The sequence below is a fragment of the Neofelis nebulosa genome, chromosome 10 (genome assembly GCF_028018385.1).
Source record: "Neofelis nebulosa isolate mNeoNeb1 chromosome 10, mNeoNeb1.pri, whole genome shotgun sequence".
In the NCBI taxonomy this organism is placed as follows: domain Eukaryota; kingdom Metazoa; phylum Chordata; class Mammalia; order Carnivora; family Felidae; genus Neofelis; species Neofelis nebulosa.
The window spans coordinates 61,540,737-61,564,024 of record NC_080791.1 but is presented as its reverse complement, the minus strand read 5'-3'; the positions used below and the strand labels follow the sequence as shown (position 1 = coordinate 61,564,024).

Sequence of the window (23,288 nt, the reverse complement as noted above, 5' to 3'; positions counted from 1 at the left end):
TTCCAAGCAAGTTTAACAGGTATAATTATTGTAACCCCAGGTGCAGAGGGACATAACAGAGAGATCAGCAGTTACTGTGTTACCCACGTGATCTGGCTGGTTGTAATGCAATTAACTTGCCTTCTACATAACTTTTTGCGCTACACTACTAGTGGATGTCTTTCTGAAAAGAATAATGTGTATCTGCGGATTTTTTTCCTTCCATAACATACATAAGAAGGATGATATGATCTTAGAGTTCTGACAAACTCAGAGACCCACCATGATGACTTTCTCCAAACAAGAGTAGCGGAGAAGAGTGCCACTGACTGAGAAGCTTCTTTCATTTGCTTCTGGAAGCCCAAAGACATTATGTCCACTTCCAACATCACAGTCTTCATGCCTTCTGTGTTGACGCTGATAGGGATCCCAGGCCTAGAGACTGTGCAGTGCTGGATTGGGATTCCATTCTGTGTCATGTATCTCATTGCCATCATTGGAAATTCCTTGCTTCTGATCATCATCAGGTCAGAGCGCAGCCTCCATGAGCCCATGTACATTTTCGTAGGCATGCTGGGAGTCACAGATATTGTGCTTGCTACCACCATTATGCCCAAGATGCTCGGAATTTTCTGGTTTCGTGTGCCAGACATTTATTTTGATTCCTGTTTGCTTCAAATGTGGCTCATCCACACATTTCAGGGCATAGAGTCAGGCATCCTGTTGGCCATGGCTCTGGACCGTTATGTGGCCATCTGTTATCCACTAAGACATGCTGCCATCGTCACGCACCGCCTAGTCACCCAGATAGGGGCAGTGATAACACTCAGGGCCGCTGTCCTAGGAGCCCCGTGCCTGATACTGATAAAGTTCCGGTTTCAGTTTTACCATACAACCATCATCTCCCACTCTTACTGTGAGCATATGGCCATTGTGAAACTAGCTGCAGAAAATGTACAGGTCAACAAAATTTATGGCTTGTTTGTGGCATTCACCGTTGCAGGGTTTGACCTCACAATCATCACTTTGTCCTACATAGAGGTATTTATCACCGTTTTTCATTTTCCCCAGAAGGAGGCTCGGTTGAAAGCATTCAATACGTGCATCGCTCACATCTGTGTCTTTCTCCAGCTCTACCTCCTTGCCTTCTTCTCCTTCTTCACACATAGGTTTGGTGCTCATGTTCCCCCTTATATCCACATCCTCTTTTCTAGCCTCTACTTGCTGGTCCCCCCATTTCTCAATCCACTTGTCTATGGTGCCAAGACCAAGCAGATACGCATTCATGTGGTAAAGTTGTTCTCTTCATAAAATTCACTGTGATTAACTCCTTCAACCTTCCGTCTTAGTAGCAATCTCTCAAAATTAACTATAATATTTAAAAATCCAGACTGTCGGGGTGCTTGGGTGGCTCAGTCGGTTAAGCATCCGACTTTGGCTCAGGTCACGACTTCACAGTCTGTGAGTTGGAGCCCCGTGTCCAGCTCTGTGCTGACAGCTCAGAGCCTGGAGCCCGTTTCAGATTCTGTGTCTCCCTCTCTCTCTGCCCCTCCCCTATTCATACTCTGTCTCTCTCTGTCTCAAAAATAAAATAAATAAAAATAAATAAAAAATAATAAAAAATAAAAAAAATAAAAAAATTCAATTCTTCAGTTTTGTATATTTGTTTTGTTTAATTTGTCTGCATTTTATGGTTTTCATATCATTATACCCCATGACAACTATTATTCGGTCGGTTTTGGGATGCTACCGCCTAATAAGAGGAATAAACATAAAGATCAAAATAGTGAAAATATATTGTTACCTTTCCTCTTTTATTTTTTATTTCCTGGTTGAATTTCTTCTCTATGGATTCTTCTCCAGAAGAATTCATAAATATGCATCTATCACTGAAATTAAATGCAGCCAAACTCTTTGTTTTAGAATGTGCAGGTACTCAAAGAAAACAAGGTGTTCATGTGGCTTTTTAGTCACCAAAAGGTTTTTTTTTTGAGGAGGTGTATTTTAAGCATATTGTACTAAAACAAACAAAAAACAAACATGTTTACAAAAAGGTAATTTGTAAATTAAACAACAATATGAGAAATAAAAGAAAAAAACAATGAAACTCCCAGAAGATAGATATAAGAAACCAGAACAAAAGGACACATGTTAACTTTGGGGGCTGTGATTAAAAACTATATAGGGTCAATCCAAGAACAACAACATATCACTAAACAGGAGTTCTAGAAATCAGGGAAGATAAAACTATAGGTGGACTGTAGTAGACCAGGAACATATTAGAAAATTATACAAGACTATTACAAAAACTAAAGGACACAAATCCAAATTGGGAGTATCCACCGTGTACCCAGGGAAAAAAGAATACAGTTTCATAGTAAGTTAAGAAAATGAAAAGCCTATGGCTACAGACTGGCAGAAAGTATTTGCAAAATACATGTTTAACAAAGGACATATATCCAAAATATACAAAGAACTTTTAAATCTCAACAATAAGGAAATAAACAAGTCGCTTAAAAAGTAGGCAAAAATCTGAAAACATATTTCACCCCAAAAAGACATAACAAAGAGCATTAAGCATGTTTTAAGATGCTCAATATCATTTGTCATTAAGGAATTGCAAAGTAAAACAATGGGATACCATACACACCTATTAGAATGGGTAAAACCTGAAATACTGACAAAACCAAATGCTGGTGAGGATATAGAATAATAGGGACTCTCGTTCATTGCTGGTGAAAACACAAAATAGTACAGCCACTTTGGAAGAGAATTTTGCATTTCTCACCGAACAAAACATAGTCTTATCATGTAGTTGGCCTTGCACTCCTAGATATGGTACCAAATGGGTTAAAAACTTATGTCTACACAGAGACACGCACATAAATGTTTAGAGCAGGTTTCTTTTTAATTGCCAAAAATTGGAGGCAACTAAGATGAAGGGAAAAACAGACTGTGGCACCTCTTTAAAATGTAATGTGAGTATTTGATTAAAAAGAGAGAGAACTAGGGGTGCCCTAGAGGCTCAGCGGGCTGAGCATCTGACTTCGGCCTAGGTCATGATCTTGCCATTTGTGGGTTCGAGCCCCACGCCGGGCTCAGCGCTACAGCTTGGAGCCTGGAGCCTGCTTCGAATTCCATGTCTCCCTCTCTCTCTCTGCCCCGCCCCTGCTCACATCTGTCTCTCTCTGTCTCTAAAGCAATTAAACATTAAAAAAAATTTAAAAAGAAAAGAGCTATCAAGCTATGAAAAGACATGGAAGAGCCTTTAATGCACAGTTTTGAGTGATAGAAGCCATCCAGAGAAGGTTACATCTGTATATGATTCCAACTATATGACTTTCTGGAAAAGGCAAAACTATACAAATTAGAAATAGCATAAAGATGAGTGTAGCCAGGAGTGTAGGAAGACAGAGGGAGAGTTGAATGGGTGGAGCACAGGGAATTGTAGAGTAGTGAAAGTGATCTGTATGATACTGTGATGGAGGGTATATGACATGATGTACAGGTATCCCCCACTTTCTGAAAGTTCACTTTATGCCCCTTAGCTCTTCGGAAAGACCTACATCAGTACCTGTTGTCACTACTTGAAAGAACTCTGAAGAGTATTTTCACTTTTACAACAAAAGCGAAACAAACGTTCAGTGTGTGTTTTGCATTGAGCCATAACAGAGGGAGCGAGAGGAGGCCAGCCTTCCTGGGACCCACACTCAACATCACAGCATCAACCCCCCAAGTTCTGAACCGTGTCTCTGAGCATCTGTGCTTTATCCGGATTAATTTTGTGCATCTGTTAGCAAGACATGTCTAAAGGTGCCAGAAAACCTTAACAGAGGTTATTTTGGGGGACTGAAAATGCTAAAACAATTTTTCAAATGAATTAATGGTAATTGCTTCTTTGTTTTATGCCATTTAGGCTCAGGAATAGTTCCATAGGAAAGTACTATTTTTGGATAGATCTGTGCTTATCAGAACCACAGAACTGTAACAGAGAAGGTGAATCTTGATGTAAACTGTGGGCTTTGGTTAATAATAATGCATCAATATTGGCTCAATTGTTTACAAATCAGACAGGCAATCATTAAGTTTTTACATAAAATGGGAGTAGTAAAAAGGACACACTAGTAGCTTCAAAAGGGAAACAAATAAGTTAGTAAACAAAGAGCTGATACCTATTGGATTGGAAAACAGAATGGCCTTGCTGATTTCCACAGTAACACAGGATCTAGAAGATAGCATAAAATCCCTGTGAAATGTTGAGGAAAGCTACTGGGATCTTGACGATAACAGTAGACACTTGTATCACAGTATGTTTACACATTCCTTGCCCTCCCTCAATCGAAAAGAGCAGAAGAAGAGCCAACCCATATTTTCACAGATAGGGAAAAAAACAATCTCCTACTTTCTGAGCCAGCCCCCAAGCCACACCACAAAAGACTGTCTAGGGAGAGAGGGTTGGGGGACAGTAGCCTACTGTTAGCGAAAACACTGGAAATACCACAAACCCCGACACAAATGCCAAAAAAGAGAGTCCACCTTGTCATGGAAAGTAGTGAGAACAGGGTGAGGCCTTTTGAGTCAGACATTCCTCAAACGGGGAATTAATAGGAGTATTTGCAAGTGCATGGAAACAGGCTTGAAAATACTCTTGAGCAAGTGTTGTTTTTGTGGGAGGAAAAACCATGACAGAAATGGTTGTCAGTTAAAACTGACAAAAAACTAGTAACCACCTTACTCTGAAAGAACCCCCTCACTCTCCTGTATACAACTGTTATCAATATTCCTGGAAAACAGGAAGCATTTCCAGTGAAGAGCTTCTGTCGAAAATAGGAAACAAAAATAAAAATAAAAATAAAAATAAAAATGTTTCTGGTGATAAATGCTCTGTCTCCCCTGCAAGAACACCCACACAACACACACAGACACACTCACACACCGGTGTGTCCTAGAGAAACTACATTATATTGCTTCAATCTGAAGTCATTCTCTATGAATAATTGGTAGATATGGGAATAAAATAAGAAAATAAAGACAGTAGAGAAATAGACAAGAAATAGATCATATGATATAAGAATCGTTTAAAGTTGGGGTGCCTGGGTGGCTCAGTTGGTTAAGCTGCCGACTCTTGATTTCATCTCAGGTCATGATCTTGCGATTAGTGGGTTCAAGCCCCACATCAGGTTCCGTGCTGATAGCACAGAGTCTGCTTGGGATTCTCTCCCTCTCTCCCTCTTTCTCTAGCCCTCCCCCGTTCATGCTTGCTCTGTCTCAAAAATAAATAAACTTAAAAAAAATTAAATTTAACAAATTGTTTGCAGTCAGGACCAAAAGAAAATTATGAAATCATTTCAAAATGTTTGCTATGTTATAATTGTTATCTCTTCTGTGACAAACCATCCCCAAACTTAGTGTCTCCAAACAACAATGACTTATTGTTTCTCACAAGTCTGTGGGTCAACAATCCAGGCAAGGCTTGACTGTATGTTTCTGTTTCCATAAGGAGTGGGCTGTGGTACCTCAATAGGCAGCATTCAACTAAGAATTCAGCTTCAGCTGAGTTGAAAAGTCCACGGACTTCAGTCCCATGCCTGGTGCCTTTGGGCTCATCTCCACAGTCACCATCTCACCATGGGGATAGCTTCTTCATACTATTAGTATGATTTCAGTGGAGTTCTATTCCTAAAATGGGTGCCTGGCTTTGAATAAAAAACAAGGTAGAAGTTGCCAGACTTCATATTACATTGGCTCAGACAGCTGAGAACATCACCATCATTCCTGCTACATTATGTGGTCACAAGAACTGTCATCCCAGGTTCAAGGGGAGGAGGATTGGGCTCCACCACAGAAGATAGCAGCAGCACACACAGAGAGATAGAGAAGGGCATGATTGCAGTCAGCTTCTCAGATTACCTTCCACAGTGTGCAGAAGTGAAAAGCGAACCTATTGTAATAGGAATGGAGAAAGAATAATAACCAAGAGAGACAAAATTCGTGTGAGGGTCCGTGATAGATACAGAAAAGACAAAAAAGGTTTACTACATATATGAAAGGATTCTCCAAATTTTTTTTAAAAGCAAAATCAAACAATAAAAGAAATGTGAAATTAAGATTATGATTGTAATTAGAACCTTAGCCCTACCCCCCAGACAATCCCAATGCATTTAGAGAAAAGTTACCCGGACAGAGAAAGTTTAAAAAGAAAAAGGAAAAGGAAAAGAGAGGCACCTGGGTGGCTCAGTCAGTTAAGCGTTTGACTCATCATCAGGTCATGATCCCAGGTTGTAGATCAAGACTCATGTCAGGCTCCACGCTGAGCACTGAGCACTGAATAGGGATTCTTTCTCTCCCTTTTCCTATGTCCCTCGTCCACTCTCTTTGTCTCTGAAAGAAGAAGGAGGAGGAGGAGGAGGAGGAGGAGGAGGACGAAAGGGAGAAAGAAAAGAAGAAGAGCAGCTCAGGCTGAGAAAATAAAAATCCACATAAAAATCCAAATAAAACTCTCTATGGTAGCTAATGGCATTTCTGGACCCTTCTGATGCGAATTCTACCACTTGACCAATGGAAGAGAGAGAAAACCAAGGAGCCTTAAAATTTCAAGGTAAGTAAGGTGACAGAATCTAGGCTTAGGTGCCCTCTCAAAAGCATACAATCCTTCCACATGTGGCATTCACAGTCTACATTTGCAGATGCCTCCATGGGAACAACACAGTATTGCACTGGCAGGAATCTCTGCCATGCAAAGGAGATCTGGGTACTCAATGCAAGTGTGTGCTAACTTGGATGTCCCAGAGTGCTGGACCAAGGAAACCCTGCACATGTTGTAGAGGGAGAGACAGTGGGCGTGTTTCTCCCAGGAGCCGACTCTGGGCCATCTCCTTCCACCAGTGTGTAAAGTTCAGTCCTCTGGGGACTGAAGGTCTAGGGCCTGAGAGATGCCTAGAGGAGGTATAAATAGCTCCACATTTGCTGTTTGTCTTCTGAACATCATCTTGCTTTTATTTTTCCCTCTCAACCAGTTAAATACCTTCAGGATCCAAGAAAGTATAGGTAAGTAAGCTGAGTTTTGCTCAGCAAAGACATATAGAAAAAGGCACCTGGAAACACAGGAAAAAGAAAGAAAGAAAGAAATCTTAGGGAACTCCAGAGGCAGCTCTGTCTTCCTAGCACCTGATCATCTTGTATTTCTCTCAGCCTTGCCCTATGAGGCATTGGATATGGCTGTAATGGGACTCGTGGACAATTGTAGTATCTCTTTGTGCACTTTTCCTAAATGGGCCATCTGCAACGGGCACAAATGGGCATTTTTCCTTTTAGAATATGTTACGCAATGGTTCTTTTTCTTTGAAATGTGGCCCTGAATGCTGTGCATAGATGCAATGAATTTGGAGTCAAGTTCCAGTAGTAAAAGCAAGGCTTCGTAACTAAACAAGTCTAGTAGTTAAAGACAATGCATATATATATGTATGTATGTAAATACATGCACGCATTTCCCCCTAAAATTTGCTGACCATTCATTATACATCAGGTGCTGGGCTAAACACAGATTAAAAAACTGAACCTCAGAGATTTCAACTCCCTTCCCTATATAGACGTTACACTGAACATGAGGCTAGAATAGAACCCCATTTCTTTTTGTTAATGTTTGTTTGTATTTGAGAGACAGACAGAGTGAAAGCAGGGGAGGGGCAGAGAGAGAGGGAGATACAGAATCCAAAGTAGGCTCCAGGCTCTGAGCCTGAGCTGTCAGCACACAGTCTGACCAAGGGTTCCAAGGGCTCCAAGTTACAGACCATGAGATCATGACTTGAGCTGAGGTCGGACGCTTAACCAACTGAGCCACTCAAGTGCTCCTAAAACTCCATTTCTAAGCCAAGTTCACCATGCTGAACCATCTGTACCTGTAAGACAGAAATGATAGATTGGGGGTGAAAATTACCAATTCACATTTGTGTCTAGCATACGAAAGTAAGTCTTGGCCTTTATGGATACTCTAAATTAGCTCAATCTCTGTCTAGCGGATCCGAAGCTTAAAGTCCAAAAATTTGAACTTGTTCAATGTAATAATTATTTTAATCTTAATGATGGTAATTTTGTAAATTCCCTAATCTCATCTGTTGCTGAGCTAAAAATGTATCTGACTTATGTGGCAACCACCCTAACATACTGACCCACATTTGTAATTGATGTTTACTTTTAGGTGTTTTACAACTGGAAACCAAGCTTCCCATGAAGTAGTTTTTAGTGGTAATACAGTCAGAATAGGATGTTGGCATCACTTAAATATAATTCTATGGGCCCCAGATGTACACAATCCCTATTAACCACACTGCCTCTATGCATATATTCACGATTCAGTCAGAATCTGCCATAAGTAATATTATAAAAAATGCTTCCTTGAGGTCCAGAGTTAAAGTTGGGGAGCTGCAGTGATAATGCTATATCACAACAAAAAGGAACACAATAAAATAGATCACTCACTGGTGTCCCAAAAGATCACTGGGGAATTTGAAGAAAATCTGTAAAATTTGTCTTATGTCCCCTCTACCTCTGTTTCTGTTTCCTCCATCATTTAGACTCTCTACTCCCCCATCTCGGATATCCTAATGAAGCCCCACTCACTAAACATCCCCTCCCCATAACTGCACTTCACTCACAGAAGCTGAAAGTCTGTGGAATATTTTGCATCTGTTGGAATAACAACAGTATCCATGTTGAGGATCATTGTAAAGGTCTTTTCAACAGGCTATTGTGAAGATTTAATAAGGTGATATTTATAAACTGCTATGGCACATATTAAGCACTTATTAATGTGAAGCATTTTTTTCCCAAGATACGACTTAATTCTTCCATGGAAGGAGTCAGAGTGCAATATTAGGCGCATTAATACATCTCACTATCTTTTCACAGAGAAGAAAATATTGTGAAACAATCTAATCAGACGTCATTCAACCTAAAGTGGTGCTGCCTCTCAATCCTCAGTCAGCCCTGTGGTCTTTAATCCAGATACTAGGTCTGGAATATACTGCCCCAGATGGCCCCTTTCTCTTACAATCACACCCATCCCCAGGACATGTGGTATGTCCTGACTGGAATCCCAGGACTGGAAGATTCTCATACCTGGATCTCCATCCCTATCTGTTCTATGTACATTTTGGCTGTCATAGGCAACATCTTCTTGATCTTCCTGATTGTAACTGAGCGCCGTCTCCATGAGCCTATGTATGTCTTCCTTTCCATGCTGGCCTTATCAGATGTCCTGCTCTCCACAGCCACAGCCCCCAAGATGCTGGCCATCTTCTGGTTCCATTCCACGGATATATCCTTTGGGAGTTGTGTATCTCAGATGTTCTTCATCCATTTCCTCTTTGTGGCAGAATCTGCTATTCTCCTGGCCATGGCGTTTGACCGCTATGTGGCCATCTGTCACCCACTGAGATATACCACAATCTTAACCTCCTCAGCCACTGGGAAAATTGGCATCGCAGCTGTTGTCAGGAGCTTTATCATCTGTTTTCCATTCATCTTCCTGGTACACCGACTTACGTATTGTGGGAGAAACATCATTCCCCATTCCTACTGTGAGCACATGGGCATTGCCACATTGGCATGTGACAATATCAGTGTCAACATCATTTATGGCCTGACTGTGGCCCTACTGTCTACAGGACTAGACATTGTGTTCATCATTATGTCCTATGCGATGATCCTTTGCACAGTGTTTCAGATACCTTCCCGGTCTGCTAGATTCAAGGCCCTCAACACATGTGGTTCCCACATCTGTGTCATACTTATGTTCTATGCCCCAGCATTCTTTTCCTTTTTTGCCCATCGTTTTGGGGGTAAAACCGTCCCTCAGCACATCCACATCCTGGTAGCCAACCTCTATGTGGTAGTGCCCCCTATGCTAAACCCCATCATTTACGGGGTGAAGACCAAACAGATTCAAGACCGAGTAATTTTGCTTTGCTCCCCCATCAGCACGCATTGTTAAAATGGAGAATAATGCATAATGCTGGCTATTTCTGAATAAACCCCCCCGCCCCACTTCTCTCTCTTTCTTTTCTCTCTCTCTCTCTCTCTCTCTCTCTCACACACACACACACACACGCGCGCGCGCACACACACACACATACACACACACTGAATGAGCAATGGGAATAAAGAGAATCCATAAGTAACTCTCAATAAACCAGAAGGATAATAAATGCCAAAGTTTCCAATGTATTTTCCTAAAGCACATAAAATTTTTGAGAAAAATAAATTAATGATATTCTCACTTCTCCTAGATATCCTATTATCTTGCAATTTAACTTATTCTTAAGCATACATAAGATAACGTAAGAAAAACATATTTTAGGGTTAAACCCAGATGGAATTGTCTTGGGTAGATCTGGGAAGTGAAAATAGTGACTCACTGAGTGTTTGTATAGACAGTTGAAATTCTGCTGAAATATTAAACACTCCCACCACAGTCAGTAAATACTTGGGCCAAGAACATAAAGCCACAATAAACAATAAACAATAATTATTTCTATCTGTACCTTTCACGGCAATTAAAATGTGAGTTCTAAAGGGATATTTTCTGAATCTCTGATACAAAGTCTATGTATAGAAAAGGCACACCGTATAGGTTTATTGAATGAACAGATAATACTGAATGAAAACAAGTAATAAGTGAAATCAACCCACCTCAGACCACACTTTGTTCCCTACATAGTGATGACCTTGGGGCCAAATCATTAATGAAGCATCCTGGTGTCAACAGACTTCACCAAGGGAGGGACTAACACATGAAAAATACCATACCCAGGTCCAAAATTAAAAGGCAGTGAAAGACTAAATACAATGTTTGCACATATTTGTATTTAAAAGGTTCTATTCACACCAAATATTATTTTATAGAAGCTTGTCTCCAGATTGTACCTTAATTTCTTCATTCAAGATAGTATTTTTACAACCTCTCCTTCAGCAGGCCTTAGCACATGCTCTGAGAATGTGCAATCTGACCTTACATACCCTTGAAGATAGACAAACAATGAACTTTCAAGCATTACCTTGAACACGTGCAACCTTTTCCGGGTTAGCCTCTTTATTTGTTTTTCTATTATGTATATATGATGTGTGTTTGTATACACTACACACATTAATATATGTACAATGTTATATACACATTATAAAAACACACATATATACACATGCATGTTCATGATATATATATGATATATATGTATATATACATATATATAGATGTATATATACATATATATGTATAATATCAGATATATATATATAAAACAATCAATGTGGGAAATGAACGTGTGTTGCCTTGACCCTTGGAATCCTGGACAACTACATTGGTTTGAAATATATGTTATATTCACTTGAATTTGAGCAAGGAAATCTATTTTAAGATATAAAAAAAAAAAACCCTTTGATATGAGAAATCCTGGTTTGCCAGTCCCACACTAACTGTATAAGTTTGTCCTGTTATGTAACTATTGGTTCTTGACCAATAAAATGGAATTATTTTAGTACCTTCCTTATTGGCTTGACAATTAAATGAAATATGTCATATGATGTATTTGTAATTTAATAAAAGCAAATTTTATTTTGATGGTGTTGGTAACTTTTATGAACAGAAACATCAAAGAACTGACCTCACCAAACTCAACATAGCCCTGCTAACAATAATTCATAGAAAAATGGTTGGAATGGGTCATCACCATAGATACGGAAGTCACATAAAATGTTGCTAAAAGTTGTAGCAAATAGGATTCTGGTTCAGAAGTAAATTCTCCAAGGATTGAAGGGGAGTCAGAGAGGAAATACAGTACAGAATGATAACAAAATATATTTAATGAGTGGTGTAAGTGAGCCTTCAAGGAGAAAACTTTTTAAGGGGGTACCTGGGTGGCTCAGGTGGTGAAGCATCTGACTTCGGCTCAGGTCATGATCTCATGGTTTGAGGTTTGAGCCCTGTGTCGGGCTCTGTGCTGACAGCTAGGAGCCTGGAGCCTGCTTCAGAATGTGTGTCTCTCTCTCACTGCTCCTCCCCACTCAGGCGCTCGCTCTCTCTCTCTCTCTCTTTCTCTGTGTCTCTGTCTCTCTCAAAAATAAACATTAAAAAATAATAAAAAAGAAGCCTTTTTAAGGCTTGATTTTTGGCAGTGAGGTACTAAGAAAATACCAATTTCCCACCCAGAATGTATGAAATATGACAGGAATAAACAATGATTGAATCATCAGCCTTAATTGTAGAGAAGCTTTCAGGGTGAGGGCTCAGGGATTGGTAGATGCTGAAGGAGTCAGGATATCACTGTGTGTGCTGAGCTGCTAGAAGCACAATCACTGAGTCGTTGCCCTGGAAATTTTGAAGGGGATGCTCCTATCCTACCATTCTACCATCTTCTTGACCACAGAGTCCCCCGCTGGGTAACAGTGAGTAAGAAAAACGGTATACCATGCACGATAGAAACGGAGAGCCCTGGAGGGGCTTAGAGAAAACTGACCTACTCTTCCAGATACAATTAAAAAAGAAAAAGAAGTGGAAGAAAAAAAGCACTAAGAGATTGTTAAAGTGAGTACCATGTTTCATGAGAGGAAGACGCCGGGTCATTTAATATCAGACTCTGAGACCCAGAGATTCAAAGAATACATTACCTGGGTAGCTGAGCAGTAGCAGATATAGAGATACTATGGAGTCAGAACAAATCTTTCTCCCGATGGTTTCTACTCTGCCCTAAGTGGTCTCAGACATGGTGAAACGCTGTGACATGAAGCATAGGGTATTAGGAAAATGTATCCAAAAGTGGGAAGAGGCTAAAGACACTAGTTTGCCATGTCAAAACTGTTGCAGAATATCGTGTTATAATTGGGGTTTTAGCTAATATAAGTTAAGGAAGAATAAGAAGTGGGGAAAGAAGAAGACAAATACTAGGTTTTGTGTCTTAATTTATTTTTCCTTATTTCTGTATTTAATTATTTTCCTAGTCTTTGTAAAGCCAACAGAGTTCCACAAGAATGGCATACTAATCCATATTTACTTATCCTGGATTGTGTATTTGAAATGTGTTGAGGGGTAGACCTTGGGTAGTCTCATCACAAAAGAGAAAAAACATAGGAAAAAGGTGCAGGTGTGAAGTGATGGATATGTTGATTGGCTTCGTTTTAGTGAGTTTTTCATAATGTATACATATATTGGGTCATCAGTTACACACATCCGTTATAAGCAATTTCTGATTGTCAATTATACTTCAGTAAACCTGGGGCAGGGGTGGGGGAGAAGACATTAGTGTCTTATTGTGACTAGAATGATTAGAAAAATGAAGTGGAAAATGACATCATTTAAAATGGTAAACAAAACTGTACATGTGTCTGAAATACATGTAGGAAATATTTATTGCATATTATTCATTGTAATGATAATATGGCATCCACAATGATCTACAAATTCCCCATAATCCCAATAAATGCTAATATATTTTATCATTTCCATGCTGATATTTTTTTCAAATTTTTATTATGGCAAAATATCTGTACCATAAATTTTGTGATAATAATGATTTTTAAGTGTACAATTCAGAGCAATTAATCATATTTGTAATGTTGTGTTCCTATTGCCACCAGTTGCAAAAGCTTTCATCACCCAAAACAGAAACCCTATGCCTCTGAGCAATAATTCCCCACTCCCTTGCTAACCTCTAACGTACTTTATATTTCTATGAATTTGTTTACTTGTAGAGGCGGAATCATATAATATTTATGTTTTTTGTCTGGCTTATTTCGCTGAATATAAGTTTTTCAAAGGTCATGCATGTTGTAGCATGTTTTTATCCTTCATTCCTTTATACTGATGCATAATGTTCCCGATACATATATATATATATATATATATATATATATATATATATATATATACACACACACACACACACACATCTGTGTGTGTGTGTGTGTGTGTGTGTATACATCGTTTTGTACATTCATCTATGGATGTGCAGTTTGGTTGCTTCCACCATTTGCCTACTGTAAATAATGCTGCAATGAACATCCATGTACAAGTATGTCTTTGAATACCTGTTTTTAATTTGGTGGTACATACTCAGGAGTGGAATTACTGCATTACATGTAATTCTGTGCCTGAGTTTTTAAGAAACTGCCAAACTGTTTTCCACAGAATGTGCACCATTTTTCATTTCCTCTGGCAATGTATGATGGTTCCAATGTTCCCTATTTTGTCAAAACTTGTTAGTGTTTTAATTTTTTAACTGTGTTTTACATTTCCTTATTTATTTTTGACAGAGGGAGACAGAGCACAAGCGGGAGATGGGCAGAGAGAGAAGGAGACACAGAATCCAAAGCAGGCTCCAGGCTCCAAGCCAACAGCACAGAGCCTGACCTGGGGCTGGAACTCACAGACCGCGAGATCATAATCTGAGCCAAACTCGGACGCTCAACCGACCAAGCCACCCAGGCACCCCTAGTGTTTAAATTTTTAAAAAAATTATACACATTTTAGTAGATGTGAAATGGTGTCTTATTGTGGTTTTGATTTTTATTTCATGTGTTATTGGCATTTGCATATTTTCTTTAGAGGATTAATTATTTAATTCCTTTGCCTATTTTTAAATTCAGTTGTTTATCTTTTTGGTTTTGAGTTGTTTGAGTTCTCTGTACATTCTGGGAATTAATCCCTTATTAGTTATATCATTTGCAAATTTCATTTTGTAGGTTATCATTTCACTTTTTGTTAATGTCATTTGATAATGTTGAAATTTTAATTTTGGTGAAGTCCATTTATCTATGTTTTTTATTTTTATCCTCAGGCTTTGGTGTGGCTTTTGAGAATCTATTGTTCAATCCAAGGTCATGAAAATGTACCTCTATGTTTTTTCCCAAGATTTTATGATTGTAACTTTTATATTTGTGTCATTGCTCTATTTTTATGCATTCTGAGTTGTAGTGTTTATGTAAAAGAAAAACATAGAAAGTAGTCAGAAAAATTAAAAAAAAATACTTGACCAATTAGATATGAACTTACGTATTATAAAATCAGATACTTGCAGCACTGTGACTCTGACAAAATAGGCATTGGATCCAAAAGCAGGATACAGAATCAAGATATAGATCTACATTTACATAAAGATTTAAAATGAGACCTATAGTTGCTCAAAATAGTTGAGGAAACACCAGGCTATCCATTAACACATGTGTTAAACGTGGTTTCTACATTTGTGAATAACTAAATGAAATCCTTAGTCACCCAAGTCCCCAAAACAAATTCCAGATGGAGTTAAACTTCTCTCCTTTCTCCTTGTTCTTTCTGTCAACTCTATTAAAATCCCTGTCCCATTTTCACTCATCAACTCTATCTCAAGCCTGATCTTGAATTCCACCTCTGGCCCCTAACCTTAACACCCAAGGCTCTGCTACTGATAAGTAGAATTTTAGTGTTCATGAACTTGTTCCCAGATAAAGAACCCTTGCCTTAAACTCCACCCTCGCCATCATATTCAGCCTGTAAGACCCTAATGGCTTTGGTGTTGCTCTCAGCTGTGACCCCAGGTTCCAGCAGGAGACACTTACCCTCCTACAAAATATAGAGAAGGTTGGGGCGCCTGGGTGGCGCAGTCGGTTAAGCGTCCGACTTCAACCAGGTCACGATCTCGCGGTCCGTGAGTTCGAGCCCCGCGTCAGGCTCTGGGCTGATGGCTCGGAGCCTGGAGCCTGTTTCCGATTCTGTGTCTCCCTCTCTCTCTGCCCCTCACCCGTTCATGCTCTGTCTCTCTCTGTCCCAAAAATAAATAAAAAACGTTGAAAAAAAAAAAAATTAAAAAAAAAAATATAGAGAAGGTTTCACCATCATCCATGGAGAGTAGGGGGAGAAAGAGTGAACTGGTAAGTTAAATAAGGGCATTGGAAAATTCTAAAAACTGGGAGAAACTACCCTCCTTTTCTAAGAGACTTAATTGTTTCTTTTATTTCCTGTGTTGAGTATTTACACCAAGATTAAAGTCAATTGACAATTCTCATGACTATTGTAAACTATATAGAATTGGGGGTACATCGTAGACTATGTAGAGATATGATAGCTGATTCAGTCACTGTTGACCAAATCTTTTACATTAAACCGTGTAATCTAATCTACCAATCCTGCATTCTATTAGGTGAGACAGAACAGGCTTTCTAGGCACTTTTGCTTAAACATATGTAAAAGAGGTGTGAATGACCTTGTAGGGACCTAGGGAAAGCTGCCCCAAAGTATGCCACAATACCATTAAGATTATGCTGAATTAAACTTATTTAAGAAACAGCCAGTGCAAGACTGCTGATTCTTTGTCTCCAGAAAGCAGAAAGCACATCTCCCATGTGAAAGGTACCTTCTCTGCATCAAGAGGTAAAGAGACATCCTTATCATCAGAGATAGGGAATCAGGGCCAAAGTAGCCTATGTAAATAAATTTTATAATTTTTACAGATTTATTACCCCAGCCCAAATTCTAGTCCACATTTAGAATTCTTTACTAATGGAAGCTCCTGAGCATAAGTTTTCTTTGTCCCGTCAATTCCTCACAGATGGATGTTTCTTTGTCTAAAATGTATAAAAACTTCATGTCTTGGTCATTTCCTTTGGTCTTAATTTTACTATGGACCTCTGTGTGCATTAATTAAATTTTGTTTTTTTCTCCTGTTCATCTGTCTCATGCCAATGTAATTATTAGACTAATTTAGAAGAACCTTGAAGGGTAGAGTAAAATTTTCCTTCTCAACAAACTCAACAGAGTCAACTTGTGACACATGGGAATAATATGTAAAGGCTACTTGTCCTATACAAGTGAACGTACCGATATACCAGTTCTATGAAAAATAAAACCACATGCTGAACTAGAATTCAAAAAGCATGGATGGTACCGTAAACTCAGTAACTACCCAGGCAAGTGCTCACTGATACACTGGGGAACACAAGTCACTGTAGTTAACGTTGTACTTAATTTTAAAATTAGGAAATGAGATCAGTAACAGTTTCTCTGCTTATTTCTCCGGCTCTGGAAAACTAAATTAAGAAATGACTATAAATATGCCTTTAATCTGTTAAATATTACATATACATTTATTATTTCTGCTACAAATCATTATCAGTCATTCCTCTTGCAAATACGACCTTCCCTTCCTTAGAACACACTAACTTCTAGTACTCAGTTTTGTTTAGTGAACCATCTCTGGATCCTGCTACGTATTTGTTGGGTTTTGACACTGTAGATGATAGGGTTCATCAAGGGTGGGAAAAGGATATAGATATTGCCCATGAGGACATGGACCACAGGAGAGAGGTGCTTTCCAAAGCGGTGCACCATAGTCAAACCAATAATTGGGATATAGAAAACCAGAACAGCACAGATATGGGAGACACAGGTCTTCAAGGACTTGAGCCGCTCGTCCCGGGATGCAATAGTCAAGACTGAATGCAGGATCGAGATGTAGGAGATGAGAATGAGCACCGAGTCCAAAAAGAGCGTGCAGATCACCAGGGCTAACGCATAGAAGCTGTTGAAGCGGATGTCGGAGCAGGCAAGCCGAAGTAAGTCTTGGTGCAGGCAGAAGGAATGGGAGAGGATATGAGGATGGCAGTAATGGAAGAACTTTAGGCGGACAATGGGAGCAGTAATGAACAGGAAACTCCTCCCTAGAATGGCCACACCAATGGTGATGATTCTCATATTGGTGAGAATGGATGTATATCTCAGAGGATTGCAGATGGCAGTAAAGCGATCAAAGGCCATGGCAAGAAGGACTCCAGACTCTGTGAGGGACAGACCATGGATGAAGTAAGTTTGGGCAATGCAGGCATCCAGGCTGACTTCCCTGCTCAGGCCCCACAAGATCCCAAGCACCGTGTGCACTGTGGACAGCCCCATGCACAGGTCAGTGAGGGCCAACATGGCCAGGAAGCAGAACATGGGCTCATGTAAGCTGGGCTCCGTCCGGATCACATGCAACACCAGGCAATTCCCTAAGAGTACCATAGCATAGATACAGGAGAAAGGAATGGAGAGCCAAGGATATTCCCGTTCCAGGCCAGGGAAACCCGTAAGGAGAAAGGTGGAGTTACTGACTTTGGAATCAGGTTGAACAGACATGGATCTCTAAAGATGGATACCTCTCAGAAAAAAAATATACTTAACAGCTTATTAAGAATCACATGTGTTTTCCACTGCCTTAATATACAGTTTGAAGTAACAGCTGTAAAAGGAATGATTACATTTAGCACAAGAACTCATTACACGTACTACCAATGCTTGTATTTTATAAGAAGCTTCATTTGCTCTGAAACAGAAACTATGCCTCCATATGAAACCTTATTCGTTCACTGACCCCATCAGAGGAATTGTGTCCATATCCATAATCTCACTGTCACTTTCTACCTCAGTGCTTCACACACTACAAATAACAGAGAAAATACCCGACTTGTGAAGGTATTATAATGAAGTTTAAGTACACCAAATAGAAAAGGAAAACACATTCGAGTGTTTGCCTTTAAAACTTCGTGAAATGAATTGCAACTCACTGCCGTAGTGTGTAAGATTCACCTCTGCTTATTACATAAGACACTCAGTCATTTATAGAAGTCATCTCTCAGTCATGTTGTCCACTTGTACATGTACATTTCATGGACTTAATAAAGAATAACTGTCGCTCACAGCAGAGATGGTCTTGCCAATCTTGAAAATGGATCTGGTTCTTTTCTCTTTGTCATGGTGGCATGGATATTCCACAAGAAGCAAGATTTATGCAGGTCTAGGAGTCACTGGAGTAAATCCCAAACCCTGGGAGGTTCTGAGAGTGAATGATGCAACATATAGGGGCTGTGCTTCTTTGGGAGAGTGAGAGAAAACCCATGGGGAGTATCTGTAGAGCAGATGTTCCACTCCACTAAATTTTGAGTATTCTTACAAGTGCAAGTTCATAAAAATAATTCCTTCATTCAGGGAGATTTTGAAATGAGTACTGGACAGACAGTTCCAGAAACATGTAGTAGTTTGCTTCCTCCCTCACTGGTCTCTACATGTTTTTTTGGAGGACGGCAGATACATCCTATATAAGACAGGTTATTCTTATTGACATAAAATTTCATTTTATTTCCCTTCATTTCAGTATACCTTTTCTCTTTTTATTTGAACTCATGCCATCAGTATTTAAAGAGTTTGTGTGCTGGCAAGTAAAACGTTGCTTTGTAAGTCATAACAGATTTGTATACGGTTGATAATCCTTTTAAACTGCTTGAATTAGAGTCTCTATTTTCATAACAGTAATGTCACCGAGCATTTTTTTTTTTTTTGCATTTACTGTGTACTAGGAATCTTAGCATTATTTAACTCTCAGAATTAGAGTACTTCTGTTATTAATTTAATTTCTAGAATTACTTAAGGATTATATCTTTTCATAGGCAGTAGACCACAGAGATAAATAATGTGCTTACAAAGCCAGACTTTCTGGGTTGAAAACCCTTCTCCAACCCCTGTGAGTACTGTGTCCTTGGGCAACATACTTAACCTTATATCAATTTTCGAATCTAAAATGGGGACAATTGGGATGCCTGGTGGCTCAGTCGGTTAAGCATCTGACTTTGGCTCAGGTCATGATCTCATGGCTCGTGGGTTCAAGCCCTGTGTTGGGCTCTGTGCTGACAGCCCAGAGCCTGGAGCCTATTCATTCTGTGTCTCCTTCTCTCTCTCTGTCCCTATCCACTTGTGCTCTTTCTCTCTCCCTTTCAAAAATAAACATTTAAAAATTAAAAGTAAAATTAAATGAGACAATAAAGGGCATCTGTGTGGCTCATTTGGTTGAGCCACCAACTTTTGATTTCAGCTCAGGTCATGATCTCGTGGTTCATGGAATGGAGCCCTGCATCTGGCTCTGCACTGACAGTGCTGGACCTGCTTGGGATTCTCTTTCTCCCTCTCTCTCTGCTCCTCCACTTGTGCTGATGTTCTCTTGCTCTCTCTCTCTTTCTCTGTCAAAATAAATAAATAAACATAAAAAACCCATATGCAATGATTCAAAAGCAGTTTTAACAGGGAAGTCTATAGCCATAAATGCCAACATTAAGAAACAAGAAATATTTCAAATAAAAACCCTCACTTTTCTGGGGTCCCTGGGGGGCTCAGTAAGTTAAGCATCTAACTTTGGCTCAGGCCATGATCTCACAGCTTGTGAGTTCAAGCCCTGTGTCTGGCTCCATTCTGACAGCTCAGAGCCTGGAGTCTGCTTCAGATTCTGTGTCTCCCTCTCTCTCTCTTCCCCTCCCCAGCTCACACTCTGTCTCTCTCTGTCTCTTATTCAAAAATAAATAACAAAACATTAAAAAAAAGCCTCACTTTTCATCTCAAGGTATTAGAAACAGAACAAACTAAGCCCAAAGATGGCAAAGAGAAAGAAAGAACAATGGCCATACTAGAAATAAATAAAATGGAAATTTAAAAATGTGGAAATAATCAATAAAACTAAGAGTTGTTTTTTTAGAAAAGGTAAAAAGAATTACGAAACTTTAGCTACTATGAAAAAAAGAGAGAAGACTCAAGTAAATAAAATTAGAAAAGAGTAAGGAGACATTACAACTGATATCACAGAAACAACAAATGGGATAATGTAGAAGAAATGGATAAATGCCTAAAAACATAAAACTTACAAAGACTGAATCATTAAGAAACAGAAAATTTGAACAGACTAACAATGAGTAAGGAAATGTAATCAGTAATCCAAACCATTCCACGCAGAAAAGTCCAGGATCAGATGGTTGCACTGGGGAATCCCAATAAATATTTAAAGTAAATTAATGCCAATACTTCTCAAACTCTTTCAAAAAAAACTGAAGAGGAAGGAATACGTCCAAACTCATTTTACAAGGCCAGCATAACTCTAATACCAAAGCCAGATAAGGACACTACAAGAAAACAAAATTAGAGACCAATAATCTTGATGAATACAGATGCAAAAATTTTAGATGATATATTAGCACTCTGCACACACAAAGCACACAACACAATAGTATATTAAAATGATCATAAATCATGATTAAGTGGGATTTATCTCTGGGATATAAGGATGAGTCAACCTATGCCAATCAATAAATGTGATATGCCACATTAATGGAATAAAATAAAAAGTGATGTGATCATCTCAATAGATACAGGAAAAAGAATTTAACAAGGTACATTATCCTTGCATGGTATAAACTCTCAAGAAATTGAGTATTGAAGAAACATACCTCAACATAATAAGGGCCATATGAGACAAACCCATGGTCAACTTCATATTCAATGGTGAAAGGTTGAGTTTTTCATCAAAGATCAGGAATAAGACAAGTGTGTCAATGCTCCCCACTTTTATTCTACAAAACTGAGAATCCTAGACAGAGCAGTCAGGCAAGAAAAAAAGGGCATCCAAATAAGAAAGAAGAAATAGAACCATCTCTGTTTGCAGATATGATCCTATACAGAGAAAATCCTGAAGATTCCACCAAAACAAACAAAGAAACAAACAAAAAACAAACAAAAACAAAAAACAAAAAACAAAAAAATCCCTGCTATAGTTAATCAGAAAATTCAGTAAAGTTGCAGGATATAAATCAACATACAGAAAACAGTTGTATTTCTATACACTAACAACAAAGCATTTGAAAAAGAAGTGAGGAAAGCAATCCATTTACAATAGCATAAAACAATAAAATACTTAGGAATAAATTTAACTGAGCAGTTACAATATAACACCCCCCATGTCCATCACAGCATGATCCACAACATGGAAATAACCTGTGTGTCTACAAATGAATGAATAAAACAACATGATATATGTATAAATAATATTATAATAAATAAATATTAATAATAAAATATTATTCAGCCATAAGAAAGAAGAAAATCCTGCCATTGTGACAACTTAGATAGAACTTGAGAACATAATACTAAGTGAAATAAGTCAGACAGAAAAAGGCAAATATTGTACAATACATCTTATATGTGGAATCTATTGAAGTTGAAGTCAAAAACAGAGTAGAGTGGTTGTTCCCAGGGACAGGTGGGTAAGAGAAATAGAGAGATATTAGTCAAAGGGCACAAACTTCCAGTTATAAAATTAACAATTTCTGGGTATCTAATGTATAGCATGGCCATTATAGCTAATGATACTGTATCATATAGGTGAAGGTTGCTAAGAGAATAGACTGTAAATGGTCTCACCACAAGAAACAAAAATGATAATTATGTGACAAGACAGAGATGTTAGCTGATGTTATGGTGGTAATAATTTTGCAGCATGTAAATGTATCAAGTCAACATGTTATACACCTCAAACTTTATACAATGTTATAAGTCAGTTATATCTCAATAAAGCTGCGGTTGGGGAAGAGACAGATTGAGAAAGTTTTCTATTGACGGAAAGCAGTTGCTCACCAACGTTGAAAAGTCTCTGGGGCAACAGATGAAACAAGAGTGTCCACTCTGTGGTAGCTGATGAGAGTTGAAAGGCTGGTTTGTGAAGAAAGGGAATATGATAGTGTATCTTAGGCTCACAGATGATCTTGTTGAAAGCAAATAGAACTGATACATGAGATAGTTTTAATAACCTTTTAAAGAATAGAGAGAACACGTGAAGTCTTTAACCCTCATGCCATAGAAGCAACAGGCAGAGAAAGTTGATTGCAGTGAAACTGAAAACTAAGCAGAGCAGTTAAGAGCATTGGCCTTGAAGCAAGCTTGCAAAGGTTCAAATATTCACTTACTGTGTGTCTTTACCACGCTGCTTAACCTCTCTTGAACTCAACTTATTCATCTATAAAGCATGGCTCATAACAGCACCTGCTACTTAGGGTTTGTGTGATATTACCTATTTTTTAAGTATAACTAATGTACAGTGTTATGTTAGTTTCCCTAATATTTTTTTAAAATTCATGAAACAGTGTTTGAACAGTTCAGAGCATCAAATAAATATGTGTTTGTTAAATAGAACAAATGTTCTCCCCATGGATAATTCCAGATTGCAGTCAGATGATAGATGTTTTGATCATTCTCTTTGAAATGTGAACAGAATATCCCTAGGGACATGATGTCCATTTATACCAATCTCCTTTCTGATGTACATCACAGCCCTCTAGCTCTCTCTTCATGCAAACACTTACAAAGATACGATCTGCTTTCTTGGGAGCAGAGAAACAAATATACCTGAATTTTGTCAACTGAGTTAAGACTTGAACAGGATTGCCAGATAGAAGAGACAGATGGAATCACAGGATATATGAAGAGATATACTGAATCA

General features: G+C 38.7%; 3 protein-coding genes across 3 annotated transcripts; 2 read left to right on the top strand and 1 right to left on the bottom strand.

Annotated features, from left to right (window-relative positions):
• Positions 1–351: 351 nt before the first annotated feature.
• LOC131488640 (olfactory receptor 52A1-like) lies at positions 352–1,290 on the top strand. Its single transcript, XM_058690502.1, has one exon. The coding sequence runs from the start codon at positions 352–354 to the stop codon at positions 1,288–1,290; it is 939 nt and encodes a 312-aa protein (XP_058546485.1).
• Positions 1,291–9,010: 7,720 nt separating this feature from the next.
• On the top strand, positions 9,011–18,980 carry LOC131488639 (olfactory receptor 52Z1P-like). Its single transcript, XM_058690501.1, has 2 exons — positions 9,011–9,931; positions 18,969–18,980. Exons 1-2 carry the CDS (start codon positions 9,011–9,013, stop codon positions 18,978–18,980), a joined length of 933 nt encoding a protein of 310 aa, XP_058546484.1.
• On the bottom strand, positions 17,174–18,115 carry LOC131488638 (olfactory receptor 51V1-like). Its single transcript, XM_058690500.1, has one exon. The coding sequence runs from the start codon at positions 18,113–18,115 to the stop codon at positions 17,174–17,176; it is 942 nt and encodes a 313-aa protein (XP_058546483.1).
• Positions 18,981–23,288: the final 4,308 nt, after the last annotated feature.

Coding starts and splice junctions, on each gene's coding strand:
- LOC131488640 (XM_058690502.1), top strand. CDS start 352: ATGTCCACTTCCAACATCACAGTCTTCATGCCTTCTGTGTTGACGCTG.
- LOC131488639 (XM_058690501.1), top strand. CDS start 9,011: ATGGCCCCTTTCTCTTACAATCACACCCATCCCCAGGACATGTGGTAT.
- LOC131488638 (XM_058690500.1), bottom strand. CDS start 18,115: ATGTCTGTTCAACCTGATTCCAAAGTCAGTAACTCCACCTTTCTCCTT.